Here is an 18,589-nt window from a genome sequence, read left to right as displayed (position 1 = left end):
GCATTAAAGCCACAGTTCACCAAAAAATGTGAAGGGAAATACTTTCATCACCATCTTCTCACTTTAGTGAAATATAGCATACCCATTTCTGAACTATCATTTTTATTTTATTTTCTCATTCTTTCCCAGTTATCCAAAATGACACTGCTGAAATCACATCTATTTTCTGATGCTGTCACCCAGTGAACTATGGTACCTGCACAGGCATTCCTCAGCCTCCTTTCCTCCTCTATATCAATCTCAGGTGTTTTTTGTTGAGGTCAGGATTCTACAGAGATTCTACAGACATTTGTACTTATCTTTGTGCTTGTTCTCTCCTGTATTTCATGTCACCATCCTTTTTTCAGTCCTCCCTTTTAACAGCACCTTTCACTTTTGCTAACCTTATTTTGGATTTTTATTAGGGATATGTCTTCTGTTTAAAAAATCTTCATGTCGCAGTTTGTCATAATATGACTGAATATTAATTCAATCTCCAGCAACACCTTTATCCTCCTTTGTGCCCAACTATTTTCTTTGCATCATATTTTCCTTAGCTGGCATTCACCGCATGTAATTTGGGATAAGAATTTAGCTGCCTTATGTGCTGATGAAGAACTATAATGCCTTTTTGTATACTTACAAAATAATGATTCCCACTACTTGTTCAAAGGTGAACTCCAGTGGTCTGCTGTAGTAGTGTCCCATAAAAGCTACTGTTAGGTCGCTAAAGATTTTGCAGATCTAGAGGCTTGGTTTTTTAGTGATGAAGGTCATGGGCTCCATCTGTGTTATGAGGCAATGACATGTTTATGTTGATATCTGGCTACTAACCTTTTCCCCAGCTGGACCAGCAGCACCCGGGTCCCCAGATGGACCTGCTCGACCTTTTGGACCTTCTGGACCATCTTCTCCTCGTGGGCCCGGCTGACCAATTTCTCCCTAAAATACACCACCTTATAAATATGGAACAATAGCCTTTGTGCATATATTAGAGAGACTACGTATAATTACTTGTACCTACAATTACTTGAAAATAAGTTTTCAGTAAATGTAAATAGAGATTAGAATCATAGAATCATGGAATCATATAATCATAGAATGGTTTGGGTTGGAAGGGACCTTTAAAGGTCATCTATTCCAACCCCCCTGCAACGCACAGGGACATCTTCAACTACATCAGGTTGCTCAAAGCCCCATCCAATTTCCAATTAGGAAAATACCACTGCTTATGTTCATTAACTAAATGCAAATACATATAAATTAGGCACTGAATATTACTGTCACAAGTGTAAGAGCCCAGTTGCCTTGCCTGAAGAGAGCTGCATTTGGAAACTGTGTATTCTTTTTCTTCCTTCTGTAAATTCTTGTGAAGGCATTTTGACAGTCCATAGAAAGAAAAATGTCTGTACCTAAGTACTTATACAGATACCATCTTCACAGTTATTTATGTATACAGGCAACAGATACAGGCCAGAAGCCTCTTGTGGTAATTTTTTTTAGAACCTCCACACTTCTTATGAAAGGAAGTAAGCTCCCATTGGGCTAAATAAACAACATTTTGGCAGAGATTTGCAAGATGCTAGGTTGAAATCAAAACGTCTTAATCCTGGATAGAGTAATTTTCCTCAGGCAAATACTGGGGATCTAGGAATCTGGAAGAGGAGATTCCCTAGAAAGAAGCTTAATGAAAAGGATATCCAAGACTGACATTCTCTACCTCTTTATAACTGTGCCATTGTTGATTCACAAGAACCAAATCTCTGGCTCAAATCTGTGCACGCACCAGGAACATAAATAATTTTAGCTAGTAGTTTTTATTTCATTTTTGTTTTAAATTTATTTGTTCACTTCAGTGATTATTTCAAAATAATAACACTTAAGCTTTTTAAGAACATATGGCGTATGATAAATGCTTACCCGGTCACCTTTAAGGCCCATGTCACCTTTAAATCCTGGAAAACCGTCTTCACCCTAAAAAAGGCAGAAATGCATGTAACGAATTCTAATAATAGAGAGATTTTTTTTTTCTGCAGATGGAATAAGAAAATACATACATTACATTAAAATAATTTGCATAGATAAAGTGAGAACTTCAGACACCAGAAAATCTAGCAAGGCTATTGCTATTTTAGAGAAAGTATATCAGTGCACTATACAAAATTACTTTTGTCAAAATGAACTGAAAGTACCTAATAACAGCTGGTTAAAGCTGTTTATAATCTGTTTAGAGACCATGTAATCTTTCTGTTTTATTATGAATTATCTTGCAAAGTCCTTTCTTAATTCCTAAACTTTTTTTGATTATCGCTCTTTTTAATAAGGTCATCTATTCAATCTCTTAAAAAATTGGTGGCAAATTATTCAGTGTTGTTCTTTTTGATAGCAGAACCTTCCTTTTAACTAATTTTTCTTTTAAACTAGTGCCTATAGTACCATGAAAGGAATAAAAAAATTGGCTGTTTGTGACATCTTAATAAAATAAAAAAAAAGACATATTAATGTTCATAACCTAAAAGAAGAAGTAGTCATCCCTATATAGTAGTTCGATGTCCGGCAATACTCAGCCCTGCCTACTCTCATCGGCTGACATGATTGAAAGAAAGTAGAAAAAAACAATGGACACTAAGATTGAATCCATATACAGTGGCAAAACAGGTGCACATTATTGTTATTCCTAGTGAGAATTACTTATTTACTGCCTAGTAAATTCTGGCAGAGAATTACTCCGAGCATTTTAATAAGTCTCCATGGTGAAGTACAAGCAGACAGTACTCAGACACGTTTCATTTACACCTGTATGATTTAGTTCAGAAACAAACAGAAATCTCCAGAGTTGTTCAGTGGAGTTGTTCATGACTTGCTCTAGCATAACTGATCAGCTTTTGGTTCCCGCTTTCTTCAACTAACTCATCATACATCTACTGTTCCAATATCCAGACAACAAAGATTATTGACTGCATTTCTATCTGATGCTTAGTTATATCCTGGAGCAAAGGTCTTTGTGATGAATAAGCACATAGTAAAATGTTTTACTATGATGCTGTTAATTTTTTTATTTGCTGAAGTAATATTGCTGACTTAGAATCTGAGTAATATTTGGACAGTCAATAAGGCCAGGAAAGAGCAATACTGTGCTCCATGTTGCTGAAAAAAAACAAGAAAGGTTTTATATTTCATTCTCACTTTGAAAAAGAAGTTTGCATTTTGCATTCCTGGGGCTACAAAGGCTTTATCTTCTCCCTATTCAGTAACTGAGACAGATTGCAAGGCTAAAGCCATTTTGACTGTTCAGAAGCAGTCATACTGCATGCAACAAATAACCCTAGAAAGGGTGATAGAAATAGGTATGCTAGTGGTAAACAGCTCAAAATAGCTGAGGAGACATTAAAATTAAAAAAAAACCCCACAAACAAGCAAATATCGTTTCTCAATTGTATGTGTTCATGTAAAAAAAGATGAGGTAAACCATTGTGATTCATTGAAAAAAATATGCTAAAAACCATTCTAAAAGCAGGTTTCCCATGTTTTCTAGATGGTGAAACTAAGCTTTATAGGGTCATCTTATATTGAATATATTAAAATGTCAAGGTGGTCTTTCTTAAAATATAGAGAGACGTGAAAAAGGTAGAGTGCAGAATACATGAAAAAAGCTTTAGTTGTAAAAGTTGCTCAGTTATGGCCATGGACAGTAATAATTATATGAGAAAACTTTGCAACACATCAGCAAGGACTGACCATGTGCCAGCTACTGACCAAATGGCTGCCAAATGAACTGAAACACTTCTTCAGCTTTCACAGTGAGGTTCCAGCTATTGAGATCTACAAGAGGTTGAATTTATTCCATGTAGGAGGAGAGAGATGAATGCTCTATTTCCTCTTCTGCTGTTAACAAAAAATAATATAGCTAAAGAGTTCTAGTCACGTTTACTGGTCAGTGCAGAGATGGACCTCCTCTGCTATCTCTGGGACCATTCCAGATCTACAGCAGCTTCCCTGAATGATCCGTTTATTTCTGTCTCTTACAGTGCTTTCCCCCATGTAATGGCATCTGAATAATCTCAGTAAAAAAGGCCTATGTAACAGACCTTTAAAGCACTGTGAGGACAATCTATGAAATATCTTCGTGTTACATTTTGAAGTATGCAGTAGAGTTCAGTGTCTTACTGCAACTGAGAGACCAGTTTTTAGGAACACAGAAATATTGTGGATAATATGCTAATCAGTGTTCATTGATATACACATATATTAAGTTTATTTATACGTGAGTCCTGTATTTTGTCCTAGCTGGATATTAATCACTCAATAAGGCACAAGAAAAGGATGGTTTTTTTGAACTGTCCAGTCTCTACAGGCCTTAAACACACTCTTTTTCAGCTTAAATCTAATGAGCAACTCTAAAATGAGTATGCAGACTAGACAAACTGTGGTTTAGGACAGCCTGAAAACGTACAGCAGCTCTTGGCATCTGAACCTGAAAGACAGATCTCTAGTGCTGAAATCAACACTTTTTTTGCAAGACTGAGTCTTCTGCTTTAGAAATAGGTACAAATATATACACAGTAGCCATCAGAGCCACAAGGTTGAATTTTCCTCTGTGGTCAGGTGATATGACTGATGGTGTTTGTTATCTGTCTCTCATTCTGAGTGCTGAGGAAAGTGGGAATTTAAACCAATACTGGCTGTAGTTTCAGCCACTGCAGACCATCAGAAGTCAGTAGAGATTGCAGTAGTTAGTCTTTGCTCTAGTAAGAGCTTTAGGTACATAATTAATGGCATCAGGTGGATGTAAAAGCTTTCTTCATGTTAATATATATGCATCTGACTGGGGCTGTCCATCACTTTGGCAAAGCCAAAGATCTGGGACAAAAATACCTAGAACCTAGAAAAAATACAAAATCTAGCCTACAGCTCTATCAAAACAGATAAAATAACTATTGTCACCACAAAACTCTCTGATGCACAAGCTTCTCAGTATCCACTCTAGTATCTATTAACAAGAGAGGGGATATCTAATTGTGTCCTTAAGAGCACCTAAGAGACAAGTTACTTTAACTGGTGTGAAGAGGATCCAAAACCATTCTAATTACTGAAGGGTTTATATTCACTTTGTACCAGTGTAAATAACCATGAAGGTCACTGTTTTATGAATTTGGCTTGGTATGTCCTTAGGGTAAGGCAAAAATAAACCCACTGCTGCAAGAGAAAACACACTGCTGTGAAGGAGACAGAAGACGTTGCAGTGAAACAGGAACACAGAAAAAGGGAATGGAATTAAATGCAGTCAGATTTACCTTTTCACCTTTGGATCCCTTGAGACCACGGACACCATCAGCTCCCTAAAGAAAGAATATAAAGAATTACCCACATGTATATATTCAAAAAGGGATGGGGGAAGGAATCCAGTAGTTAAATCTTACCTTTACACCACGAGGACCTGGATAGCCAATTGGACCCTGAGGACCTGGAGGCCCCTAAAATATATTGGAGTAAAGAACCTTTGTTTGTACAGTACTTGGTTAGCAAGCAGTTCTCTTCTGAATCTAATCCTTGTTCTTTCATCATAATGCAGCAGTTTTGTGTGAGACATCAAAATAACAGCAGGCTGCCTGCCACTAAGAAAAGTCATGGCATCACAAAGCACCCTTCAATGTCACTATAAAACTATTAATAGAATTATGAACTTGGTTCTTCTTGTTTATTTGGGAAACATCTATCCACAGTACAAATTATCTGAAACAATGGTAATTGGAAAATGTAACAAACAAACAAACAAACAAAAAGATGCCAATTAGAAACCAGTGGTGTCTTACTGGAGAAAATTTATGAGTTAATTATGATGATGATGAAAGTCAAAAGTAGAGATTAAAATAATGACAATAATAAAAATCACGGTCTTTAAAAAAAAAAGAGATTCCAAACCTGAAAGCTAAAAGGCTCATGGTGCTATCAATACTGACTGGTGTCTGGATGCTGTTATTTATGGTTTGCTGAGCATTTGAAAGATGCTTAACTTTGACACTATGCAATCTGATGGCAGTGTCGAAAGAAACTGAGTTCTGTAAACAGTGGAAGTAAGGAAGCCTGGAAACATACATATCTGTGTCTGAGGCTGAGCTGCTTTGTTGATACTCCTATGCCTGAGATGGACAGATAACAAAATCTTTCCCTAATGGGTCCATTGATAAGGTCTTTTTCTCCTTTCCAACTGTCTTTCCACAATATCTTTAGACTGTTAACATCTCTGAGAAATAAAATTTTCAATCAAATTTGGCTGAAATTGATCAGTAAATTCAAAAGACATAAGGAAAAACTGACAGATGGTCACACACCTGTACATTCAAAACATAAATGCTCCGTGTAAACTTTATTTTCTTAAGAATTCAGGATAAAATCTACAAGCCTCTAACAGATAAGAACATTTTGGATAAATAATAATATGCTGCTGTCAGTGGAATTGTACTTTCTGAAATGTCCTATTCATTCATTCATTCATTCATTCATTCATCCTACTTATTCAGAATACAACCTTTTAGTATTGCTACTGAAATCAGTACTGCAACTGAAACTGATTTCAGGTGCTATCAAGGGTGATATTCTGGATAAATAAGGGTCAATACTGAGCAAGCAGAACACTTTTAAGAGCCCCAAGACCCTTCATTTCTTCATAAAGAAATAAAGAAATTACTTTTCACTGCCACTGACTTGAAGGTGACCTAAAAAAATACAAGGTATATGCATGCATTTGTAAATCTTGAAAAACCGAGGTTCTGAAGAACCCTAGTGGGTACTTTATACAATGGAATTGTAAACTCAAACTATTTGCAAGTTACTTTTATGAAATGTATGCAACTTTTATTGATTGCCATTCTGTCAACTCCACAATCAGTTTTAAGAGAGTAATCTCTATATTATTTAGAATCTCTATAATATTTAGAATATAATATGTTTGTCTGCACACAGAGGCTTTGAAAGTGTGATGGGTTTTCTATTATCTTCCTAAATAGTTCTTTGAGCAACAAATGTGTCATAAAGCTGAAAAACTGCCAAAGGTTTTCTTGAAAGCTATGTAAATAAATAGAAAGTTTTAAAACTCACCAATGCTCCTTTATCTCCAGACTGACCCTCTTTGCCAGGATGACCCTGATTTAAGGGAAATGTATCCGATTTGGAAAATACTCATTGTAGTGACATTGTATTATAAAACCACAATTATTTAAACACTTGAATTTCAGGTCACTAATCACCCTTCTTCTGTGTTAGGGCACACACACACAAAACTTTGAGGAAAGATTTTCCTTTCAATACAAAGGAAAAGCTGGACAATAGTTATGTTAATATTCATGTTTTCAGGAATATCCTGATCACCTTTTCTTTTAATGTTTCAGCAGTAAGAGGTTTTTCATGCAAAGCACTCTCAAATTTGATTTTGAAGCAAGCAGGGTGATAATATTACAGCATGAAGACATTCCTAAAATTATTTAAAATATTATGGAATTTATTGCAAAAGCCAATAGAAGGCTGATATAGTTTTAACATTCTATGTCTTTGTTTTAAACTGTGACTTGCTTTTAAAACAAAATATATTTAGGTCTTAGTGTTTGTTCTATATCACTGATGTTAATACTGCAGCACTCAAAACATTAACTGATCCATTGTTTTTCTTTCTTACAATATTTACACTAAAATGCTGCAAAATTTAAAGGCAATTTAATGAATTAAAGATTAATAGAAGATTATTGCTTATGTGAATCAGTCAGGAATCCTTTTTCTATTTATGTTCATCAGTCTTATTAGAGGAGCACAGTAAATCTCTAGTTTTGCCAAGCATGTGGTCCCAAATATAATGTAGCCAGTTACTAAAACCATTCATGTGTAGGTGTCATTGACATCCCAAAATGTTTTCAGTGTGTCAAATATGATATGACTTTGATGTGGCTCTTATATGACAAAACCCTGGAGCTTATATTCAATTTTCTGGTCTTGGAAAACAGTTTAAAATATGTTCTCTATTAAAAGAATGATTAAAATAAGAAGTATTTGATACTTCCTTACCAGTGATTGTTAATTTTCCTTTAAAGAGTTTTTCTTACTAACATTGAATATTTGTTATTTGGTTTTTAAAACATATGTATGTCAGTTGTTTAGTCCTAATCTGCCAGAATATGCTTTCTTGTGCACAAAATTTTAAATCTCCATCCAGTATCAGAGGTCTCTATAACATTAAATGACTTCAAAAATGCTGCTATTAAAGAGCATATTTGTATCCCTTTAGATTTCCACTAATTCCAGTATAATATACGACTTTTAAAAATGTCTCACCTTCAAAACAGAAGGACATTTCCCCACATAGAAGTGAAATGAAATAGCTAGCAAGAATTTTCCTGATCTCCTGAAAAAAATGGTCTTGAGCTTGCACTCGATCTTAACACAGATATCATGGGAGCAGTTACAAAGCTCATTGCAGTCAGGAAGGTACTGCTCACTACCTTCAATCACTAGTGTAATTCTGTGGTTGTAAATAGGTCTTGTCAATTCGAATGGACTTAGTTTAACCTGCCCCTCCTGCCCTTCTTCTGAACAAATCTACCTGTGCATGAGAGAGATAATTTTGGGTAGGTGTACTGGGTCTGGCTGGGGTGGAGTTAATTTTCTTCATAGCAGCCCATATGGCGCTGTGTTTTGGATTTGTGACTAAAACTGTGTTGGTAACACACCAGTGTTTTCGTTACTACTGAGCAGTGCTTGTACAGCGTGGAGGTTTTCTCCTTGTCCCATTCTAACCCCTCAGTGAGTAGGCTCGGGGTGAGCAAGAAGCTGGGAGGGGACACAGCTGGGACAGCTGTCCCAAATTGACCAGAGGGATATTCCAGACCATATGATGGCATACTCAGCAATAAAAGCTCAGGGAAAGGAGAAGGAAGGAGGGGACATTCACAGTTATGGTGTTTGTCTTCCCAAGTAAAGCTTATGCATGCTGAAGCCCAACTTTCCAGCAAGTGGCTAGCCATCTGCCTGCAGATTGGGAGTAGTGAATTAATTCTTTATTTTGCTCTGCTTGTGTGCATAGCTTTGCTCCACTTATTAAGCTGTTGTTACCTCAACTAGTGAGTTTTCTTGCTTTTGATCTTCTGATTCTCTCCCCATCCCACTGTGGGAGGAGTGAGTGAGAGATGGGGTAGGTGCTTAGCTGCTGACTGGGATCAACCCACCACAGTAGGGTTGTATATCAGCTACAGAGTTGTGCTAACACCTGATTATCTCTTACAGCATTTCTACCCTGCTTTTAAGGTTTAACAAGATGCAAATTTTAAAATAATGTTTTTGTTTAGAAATTAATATGCAGAAAAGGATAAGGGGTAAAGTTCAAATGTTTAGACAATGATTCAAGACATAGACTTCCAGCTGGACTATCATTGCATATTTAACGTTCTCCTTGAAAATGGTACTTTGGTGGGTAAAAGAGAGATTGTGAGAGCCCTGGGTACAGTTCTGTATTTGTAATATAAGCATCTATGCAGTGAAACCCCTGCAGTCAGTTCTGTTGTTCTTATCCTAGCAAAACCCCGCTGAAGGTCAGGTTTAAGAAATGTAGATTTAACCTAAAAGAAAAATTGCAAGGGAAAATGGCATGGGGAAGAGAGACATGGTCTGAGAAGACACACTGACTGTCTAACGGCTCTTCATGGTATAAAAAGATGATGTTTTTGATGCAAGAAAACTAGTATATATGCATGTCATTATGAACAATGATTTCATTTAAGTTTAATGCCTGAACTGTAAACAATGCTACTCAGGTGGTTACTCTCTGTTCATGTGAGTGAATGCACCCTCAGAGCTAAGCTGAATTCCTTAGCAATCACAAGATTCTAAACCTTCGCTTAGGTCTGTCCCAGTGTAGAAAATTAAAGCAGCAGCCCAAATGTGTAATATGCATCTTAGGTCAGGAAGCAGAGAAAGATCTAGTCTATTCTATGTTTCCTCAGAGAACAAGTGGTGAACATTTTTACAGATGATTTGCTTTACCATACTGACATATTAGGACTACAGTGAAACAGCATCTGTCCCTTTGTGTGTCATTTAGGTTATTTACACATCCCTGCAGATGTTTCAGATGCATTTCATCACCTGGGACCACATTTTAAAAGTGCACAGCCATTTTTAGCAGCTGCTTCAAAAATGTAACACTCTTAGTTTTAACAGCTCAAACGATAGAGGGGTTTTAGATGGATTTTATGTTGTTGCCAACTAGGACTACCAGTGCTTTTACTCTCCGTTTTCTTTTTGCAACACAAGTATCCAGAAACATTTATTACTTGATAAAAGTATTTAAACATTCAAGGGATGAAATATTTGGTTACTTACAGGAGGCCCATCAGAACCAGGAAGGCCGGGAAGGCCAGGCTTGCCTTGAGGTCCCTAAATGCAGTAACAGAGACACATCTTAAGAACAATAATGAACATTCTATCATTTGCTAGGATGATGGAGGATCATCCTTGCTGAGAACTATTATGCCTTAAATCAGCAAACTACCTTAAACCTTTTTAGTATTTTAAAACAACTGGTGAACCCACCCCAGGTGTAGAGTAGCTATAAGGAAAATAATAATTTAAAAAAAAAAAAAACAAGAAAGAAAAAATAAAAAAAACCCCACCCATATCCAATACATTTGACTTTAAGAGCTAAGTATATAAAATGTAGTTATACCTAAATCCCTTGATATGGATATCAGGGATATACCAAAAATATAACAAAACTAAACCAACAAAGATACTGCCGTACAATATGTAAGCTCAAGGCCAGTTCTTACAATCTTTAGCCAACACAAATCACACATATTTTTCAATGAGATGCTTGCCTGAGAACAGGCTTCAGGAACTACCCCCTGAACATGCACACACACAACACAAGGTGGGGGAGAATTCACCAGCATACAAAATTACCTATTAATTAGAATTTCAGAAATAAAAGGATTCACCATATGAAAGAAACCAACAAGATCAAGAGGCAAAGAGCATGGGTTACAAAACTCCAGCACTCATAGCTGAAAGGCATGGTACATCTTTGTGAAAGCCTCTGGAATGTGCGTATTGTGGACTTAGCCCATTTTGCTGGAATAACACTTCTTAGGCAAACAGACAGGTAAAAAGCATGTATATTGTTTCCTAAAATCTCCTTCAATTTCTCCTAAAGAATATACTAAACAGTGAAGAGGAGCAAAATCAAAGAAGAATCAACAGAGCAAGAATTCAGCAAAAAGGGTAGAAAAGTAACATTAGTGTAAAATTCAATAGTGACATTTTTTAAATTAACAGAAGACATGTTTCAAACCACAAGAATGTATACAAACAGATCAAGAAAAAAACACCAAGTGACACTACAGTATGCCAATTACACTGCAGAGTTATGTCAAAATATAATCCTTGAAAAAAGACAACAGAATCAGACTTGAGTAGGTAAAATGTTGTTATACAAAAGAGATTAATAAAAATAATTTTCATAGCTTGCTGTGAAATTAATTAACATACAGGTACACACACTGTTTAATATTGTAGATGGGATTTTGAAGCTCATAGCAGAAAATTAATCCAAAATAAAGGGAGGAAATTACATTTGTGAAAAAGTATATACGAGAGGAAATCCAGGCCTCCACTGGTTATTCATTTACTCGATGATTTCAGGAAGATCTGCTAATTTTTATATCTTAGGTTACTATTCTGTAAAACATAGCAACGCCGTTAAGCACATAAGCAAGGTTGTTGCACAGAACTGTGAAATACCAGAATAATGCTGTAACTTACTTTTTCACCAGGAGGTCCAATAGGACCTTGCGGACCAGGAAGCCCCTATTAAAAAGAAACCAGTGTGAGAAACCAGGGAGAACAATATACATACATTCACCCTACTAAAGGTCCCTCATTAATCTGTTTAAACACACTGGTAAATATAAGTGGCCTTTTTTCCCTCCTTACGAGTTAGGTCAGGAGTTTTGTGTGAGCCTTTTGCACAAGCCACTATTCTGGCAGTAGGTCTGTAACAAGATCCTATTCAGAACCCTCCTCCAGGTGTGGCCGTTCCTGCTGCATTCCAGGAACACTGAATGAGTCATTTTTCTCCTGAATGAAAAATCCCTCTGAAAGCTTACTTGAAAACCCTGCTCCCACTGCCCTCGGCACATTTGCAGCATTATTTATAAAATCCTTGAAGCTTTATCAGTTTTGCACATGAAAAGCTAACCTTTTAGTAATTTCCATTTATTCAACATTTGCTGCACATTGCATCGTATTTATTGGGAGTTATTTTACACTTACTTGTGGGCCTGGAATTCCTTGCTGACCAGGAGGTCCTGGTTCCCCTTGAGGACCCTACCATGCAAAAAAATACCAGGGCATTAGGTTTGCATTTCTGCACTACAGATCTTCATTGTCAGGACTAAAAGGAATACAAACTCATCTTTGTTCCTCTCTCTTTAAAGGTTACTACCAACTTTCTATCCAGTATGATATTTTTTCATGTTAATGAATATCATGGCCTTTTATTTAATAGACAATAACAGCCCACACATAGGAGCTAAGCACTGGAGTCCATGGTGCTAAAGGAGCTTGAGAGAAAGCGTGGTTAGGCCTTTTGGCTGAAGACTAAGTAACAGAAGGCTTGTCTTTTCTATGTAAAATCATGATGAATCTGAATATATTTTGACAGAAAAGTTTAACCAAATGGAAGGGATGGCATAGTGGCAGGGATAAGAGAATGTGGAAAGGATTCTTAGAATCCACTCCCTTTTTAATTCCCTGCTTACTTACTCACCATGTTTCCTTTTGGGCCTGAAGGTCCATCAACACCTGCAATGCCCTACAACAAACAATATAAACATGAGCAACTTTCAGTGGACTTTCATTTTTCTTCTGGAAACTGCAAATACAAAACAGTTCATACGTACAGGTTGTCCAGGGGGACCAGGTGTACCTCGGGGGCCCAGTAATCCCCGTGGACCCTGTAAGAGAAGCAACACTTATTAACACCTGCATGATTATTTCTGGACAGAGAGGCCCAGGAGCAGGACTGGGCAAGGAATGTAATAAGGAGTAGGAAGGATGAAGGGAAGACAGGATGGAGGTTGAGGGAAAAAGAAAGAAAGGAAAAAATTCACTGATAACAGATTCTCCTGAAGGCCACCATACATCTGAACAGGATGTCAGTGGAACGGCAAGCTTTGATTTAGCCGCTGTATAGTCATTTCAGAGAAAGCTAGGAGATAACTAGTTATATTTCCTGGTGCAGAACATTGGCACAGCATCTTCCACTAAAGTTTCAGCTGTGTCTTGCCTGAAGGTCTGACCTGAATAGTGGCATACATGTTTGTATTCCTGTCTTTAGAAAACATGATGGTCTGTCATACTCTATATTACTATTCTAAGTGTAAAACAGTGCTTTTATCTGTAGTAAAGATCTAATTAAATACATACAGATATCTAATTAAATAAATTAGTAATTAAAAATTACTAATACTTTTATCACAATAAATGCAAGTCATTCTGGAAACCAAAATCAGATTTGTTCCTCTTGCCCCTAAAAATTTCCACAAAAGATCAAGGGCCATTCTCCTAAATAAGGCAAGCAAGATTTGGTCTATAACATAATCTTTTGGATTTATACTATGTAGATGAATATTAGTTTTCATCATTTGTGTCATCATTCATGTCATGCTGCTAAAGTAGGCAGGACTGAGTCTCCAGTCTCCTCATGTATGATACAGTCACAAATCACTAAGACCCTGATGCTGTAGCAACTTCTTCCTACTTTGCAAATAGGCAGCAGTATATCATACATTTAGGGTAAAACTCCCCTTTCTGAGGCTTGATTTCTTGCCTGCAATGCAGAACTCTACTCTGCAGTGACAGCACCTGCAGAATTCCAACTGACAGCAGTGGAAATTCTGTATGTGAAACAAGTGTAAAAATACACAATGAAGCACAGTAGTGTGGAAAAAGAGGAGAAGCCAGGCCTTATTTGCTAATAAATAAATGTTTCAAAAACATTTTCCAAGCAACATGGACTTGGTTATATTCTTATGTATCAAGGTCTGCAGTGACTGATTTTACACAATAAGATAAGAAATAGCCTTTGTGATTCTGGAAGTTGTGTATATTTGGCTGGATTTGTCCCTGACTTACTTCTAATGCTGTAATTAGTGTTTCAACCCTAACAAAACTGTTCATTTGTTTGCTTTTCAGCCAGAATCAGTTTTCTCTATATACACACACGCAGTAATTTGTATACCTGAAATTCAGAACAGTTCAAGAGAAAGGAAAAAAATCTGAGAATGGCTTTTGTTTGTAACAGAAACAGAAGAATAAGAAAGCATTGCTTACAGCTTCACCTGGGAGACCTCTTGGTCCAACTTCCCCATCTTCTCCCTGTTTTTGTACAAAGGGAATAGAAGTTTTAGAAAAAAAGAACATGTATCATGACCATATTGCCATTACATGAGGATTGACTCCAGATTTTACTGTGTAAATAGCAACTTACTCTTGATCCATCTTCACCAGGTAAGCCAGGAGGTCCCTGTGGGCCACGGTCTCCCTGTAGAATGAGGGAAGTCATTAAAATAATACATCTGTTGCTGGAAATAATAATGCATGGGAAGGGAAATTAAAACAAATGTGTTAGCTGAAGTCTGATGTGTCAAAACATGTCTTGACAGAATAATACAAATCTGTAGGTTGTAGTACTCAGTAAAGGCTTTTATAACATTGGTATCAAAACAAATGAACATTATTGAAACAATGAACTATTTGTGTTTGTAAAATTTCACTCTGTAACTGTTCTTGGCCCCAGAACATACACAAACTACTGCTACAAAAGGCAGTTACTCACATTTTCTTTTGTCTCATTGGCACCTTCCCCCTTCCCCTACACAATGTATTACTGTCACTAAAATAAGGCATGTGTACCGCGGTCAGAAGTAAATAAACCAATTGCTGGGCCCTGGAAAAAACATAGTGAAGTTCACTAACCACCTTTCAGAACCACGCACCCTGGCACCAGTCATTGAGAGCCTTGGGACTGATTTGTCTGAGGCTTTGGAAGGCAGCCAGACTTCTACACTTCCCCTCAGACCTTGGGGCTTTTCAAGTCTATATATGCAGATCCTCAGTAGATTCTGGACCACACTTTTAGGATTTATTTTTCTTTCCCCATTTCTAAAGAGAACTAGTGTGCTACATAGCTCAAACACCGCTGACTGACCTCTTTCTGGGCAGCAGGTTTTTAGACTGTAGCTTCCTTCTGGCATTGGACAACAAACAAGTATTCATGCTGTTCTCCCTAATTTTATCAGTGTCTCCAAGGAGCCTGATCACTGCTGTGGATCCTAGCAGAGATATATGGAGTCACTTTTTAGTGGTTCCATTCTTTACTCTTTTCAAACTTTCCTAGGGAATTTTAGGTAACTTGTTCTCTTACTCCAGATATCTAATATTAGAGATGTCAGGATTTTATTCTACTGCCTTTCTGTTCTCTGTAAGTTGGAGTTGTCATAGGAGAGAAAATGAAATGCTATGAACTGCACTTTCATACCTGTAAGATGAATTAATACAGCGGTTTCTATATTTTGCGAAGTTTTGGAACTACTCAATGTGATCTGCTGCTAGAGCATGTGTTTTTCTACATGCTAAAAGACACTCCTGAAAGATGACATATGAGACACATGATCTATGCTCTGGCTTCCAATTAATATCCAGGTGAAGACTGACTTAAGCTTTCAAGTATTGAAATAGTTTATCCCCTCAAGGGATATTCTTCTTGTATTGCAATCACATGGCACTTAAAATTCGATTAGGAGCTTGTGTTCAGTGTGCTGGTATTGTCATGCAGTAAGAACAAAACTTCCTATCATTATCAGCATTCTCAGTTCTTCAATTCTCTAATACTTTCCTTCAAATGTTCTGTTAAAGCCTGACTTTTTTCTCCTTAGTGTCATGGTTTAACCCCAGTCAGCAACTAAGCACCATGTAGCCGCTCACTCACTCCCCCCCATCCAGTGGGACAGGGGAGAGAATCAGGAAAAAAATGTAAGACTGGTGGGTTGAGATAAGAACAGTTTAATTGAACAGAAAGGAAGAAAATAATAACAATAATAAAACAGCAATAATAATAATAAAAGGATTGTAATATACAAAACGAGTGATGCACAATGCAACTGCTCACCACTTGCTGACCAATGCCTAGGCAGTTCCCGAGCGGCAATCCTCCCCCCCTCCCCCTTTTCCCCAGCCAACTTCCCCCTGGTTTATATACGGGGCGTGACATCACATGGTATGGAATGTTCCTTTGGCCACTTTGGGTCAGCTGTCCTGGCTGCGTCCCTGCCCAGCTTCTTGTGCCCCTCCAGCCTTCTTGCTGGCTGGGCATGAGAAGCTGAAAAATCCTTGACTTAGTATAAACACTACTTAGCAATGACTAAAAAGATCAGTGTGTTTTCAACATTCTTCTCATATTAAATCCAAAACATAACACTACACCAGCTACTAGACAGAAAATTAACTCTATCCCAGTGCAAACCAGGACACTTAGACCTTTTGTTTTAGTATATACTGTCTTGCTTTTATACTGGAGAAAGGCTATGCATCTAGTAAATCTAAATAAGAAAAGTTCAAAGTGTTTGATGGAGGCATAACCTCAGAGAGACATCCAACTTGCCACTCATAGTTCAAATATGACTAATTCTAAAAGTAGCCCTAAAGCTTCTACTCTAAAGTTATGGGTTTTCAACATCAATTATCTTACAGTTGAAACATAACTACAACAGAAAAAGTGTTTCTTTGTCTTTCTGTGCTCTTTATTGCAAGCCAAAGAGAACTGAATATTTGCATTATGTGCTGTCAGTATATATGAATCTGAAAAGCTACAGCTATCTGATCTGGCTTTGAATTGAGCTGCTTTCAGAAAGATCATAGTTTGTACTTTTACAGAAGATTTCCATAGAACCACAAGAATGCAGTGATTTTTAAATAGTGGAATGAAAGAAATTATGAAAAGAAGTAATTATTTTCATTACTATTTTGCAAATTTCAACCCAAACTGATTCTTCTATTTTAGCTTTTTAAAATTTGTTTAGGACATATAAAACAAATAGAATATTTGCAAAAAAAAAATTAAAAAATTAACTTCTTTATGACTTGGAAGGTCCCACAGACAGACAATTCTAGTATTCCAGGTTGGAAAGCAGACACACATTCCCTGACTGAATCAACTTCTGCTCAGCCTTCAAGTGTAGTGGCAAGAGCTTAATGTCTAGCCCCCTCTGCTGGTCACCTGCCAATCAAGCTAGATTTCAATTACGTGATGCACTGATTGCTTTACACTCTAAGAAAAAGAGGATGATGAAAGAGGATCAAGACTTTTCTGTATAACACTAGAAGTTCTTTTCCTACTGCAAACAAAACTCAAAAGAGTATCCTTAGATGCTATTACAAAGAACTACATCAACGGCCAGTAGCCAACACAGCTGAGATTTTCTGGGAAGCAGAAGGGTGAAAGCTATAATCATTCCTTGGTCATCAAGCTTTAGTACATATGGGAGTGGTTCTGCTGACATTCCCACACACTGTTTCTTTTGTTGGTGCATTGCACTTACCAGGACAACAGTAAGGGGGGTACATTCAGTAGAGCATGCTGTTACTAGCATCTACATTAGGGGTATAATTTCAAGCAGAAATCCCCTGCTGTGATTATTTCTACGCTTTGTAGGAAAAGACGCAGTCTCATCCTATAGATTGGTATGACATAAGGAGCAAGAACATTAGTTGTTTTAAATATTACTTCGTTTTCCTAATTTATCTGACCTGACTCTGATCTTTCTTTAAACTGCAGTTGTTGGAGCAAGCCATACTAAACAATTCAATTTGCAATTCAAATATTCAAATGCATTTTTTTGAGCAGGTTTTTCAGCAGGTTAAAATCTGTGATGCTTCTGACACAGAAACTTCAAGTGAAATTCCTTTTCCTGTTACTATTTCCTTTAAATCCAACAGGCAAATTCCTTAACTAAGAAAAATTAGAGGAAAACCTAGCTGAAGATGTGATCTGAATTGTGAAAATATGTTTAAATCATTAATATATATATATATGAATAGCTGTCTGTTGATTGATATTACTAAAATGTTTCATAAGGAATATATTACCTGCCAATACAGATATTACTCTGTTGCATGAAAAGCTGACATTCTGTTTTAACCTCCCCCATAGTCCTTAGTGCTATTCTTAATGAATAGTGCGTTATTTCTGTGACAGTATCAATTTGTTGTTGTATAAATATACATGTTTTTCTTACCCTGTTACCTTTGTCACCAGGGAGTCCAGGAAGACCATCAAATCCTCTGTCACCCTAGGAAAGAAGAAATCACAGCTTTAGTAAATGACTATTACATTCTGTATTACTCTGAATGAACTGTGCTTTGCCTCTGAAAGTTAATTTCTGCCCTTCCTTATATGTACACTTTTGTTATTGAATGAAACACATGAAGGGGAGCACATAGATCAAATTCACAAAATTTGCATCTATGCATTAAAGCAAGAGAAGATGCCACAACTTTTTCACTGTGCTGC

General features: G+C 36.9%; 1 protein-coding gene across 6 annotated transcripts in view; it reads right to left on the bottom strand.

Annotated features, from left to right (window-relative positions):
• Positions 1-18,589, bottom strand: part of COL11A1 (collagen type XI alpha 1 chain) — a 164,285-nt gene that overhangs the window by 74,829 nt on the left and 70,867 nt on the right. For all 6 annotated transcript variants that reach the window (XM_049807754.1, XM_049807759.1, XM_049807755.1 and 3 more), the window contains 13 exons: positions 18,315-18,368; positions 14,510-14,563; positions 14,353-14,397; positions 12,921-12,974; positions 12,788-12,832; positions 12,292-12,345; positions 11,782-11,826; positions 10,345-10,398; positions 7,078-7,122; positions 5,400-5,453; positions 5,274-5,318; positions 1,900-1,953; positions 814-921 (listed from right to left, as the gene is read on the bottom strand). In XM_049807754.1, coding sequence (XP_049663711.1) covers positions 814-921; positions 1,900-1,953; positions 5,274-5,318; positions 5,400-5,453; positions 7,078-7,122; positions 10,345-10,398; positions 11,782-11,826; positions 12,292-12,345; positions 12,788-12,832; positions 12,921-12,974; positions 14,353-14,397; positions 14,510-14,563; positions 18,315-18,368 — 711 coding nt within the window. The remainder of the gene's footprint in view (positions 1-813; positions 922-1,899; positions 1,954-5,273; positions 5,319-5,399; positions 5,454-7,077; positions 7,123-10,344; positions 10,399-11,781; positions 11,827-12,291; positions 12,346-12,787; positions 12,833-12,920; positions 12,975-14,352; positions 14,398-14,509; positions 14,564-18,314; positions 18,369-18,589) is intronic.

This window comes from Accipiter gentilis, chromosome 8 (assembly GCF_929443795.1).
Source record: "Accipiter gentilis chromosome 8, bAccGen1.1, whole genome shotgun sequence".
Lineage (NCBI taxonomy): Eukaryota > Metazoa > Chordata > Aves > Accipitriformes > Accipitridae > Astur > Astur gentilis.
This window is presented reverse-complemented; position numbering and strand designations above follow the sequence as displayed.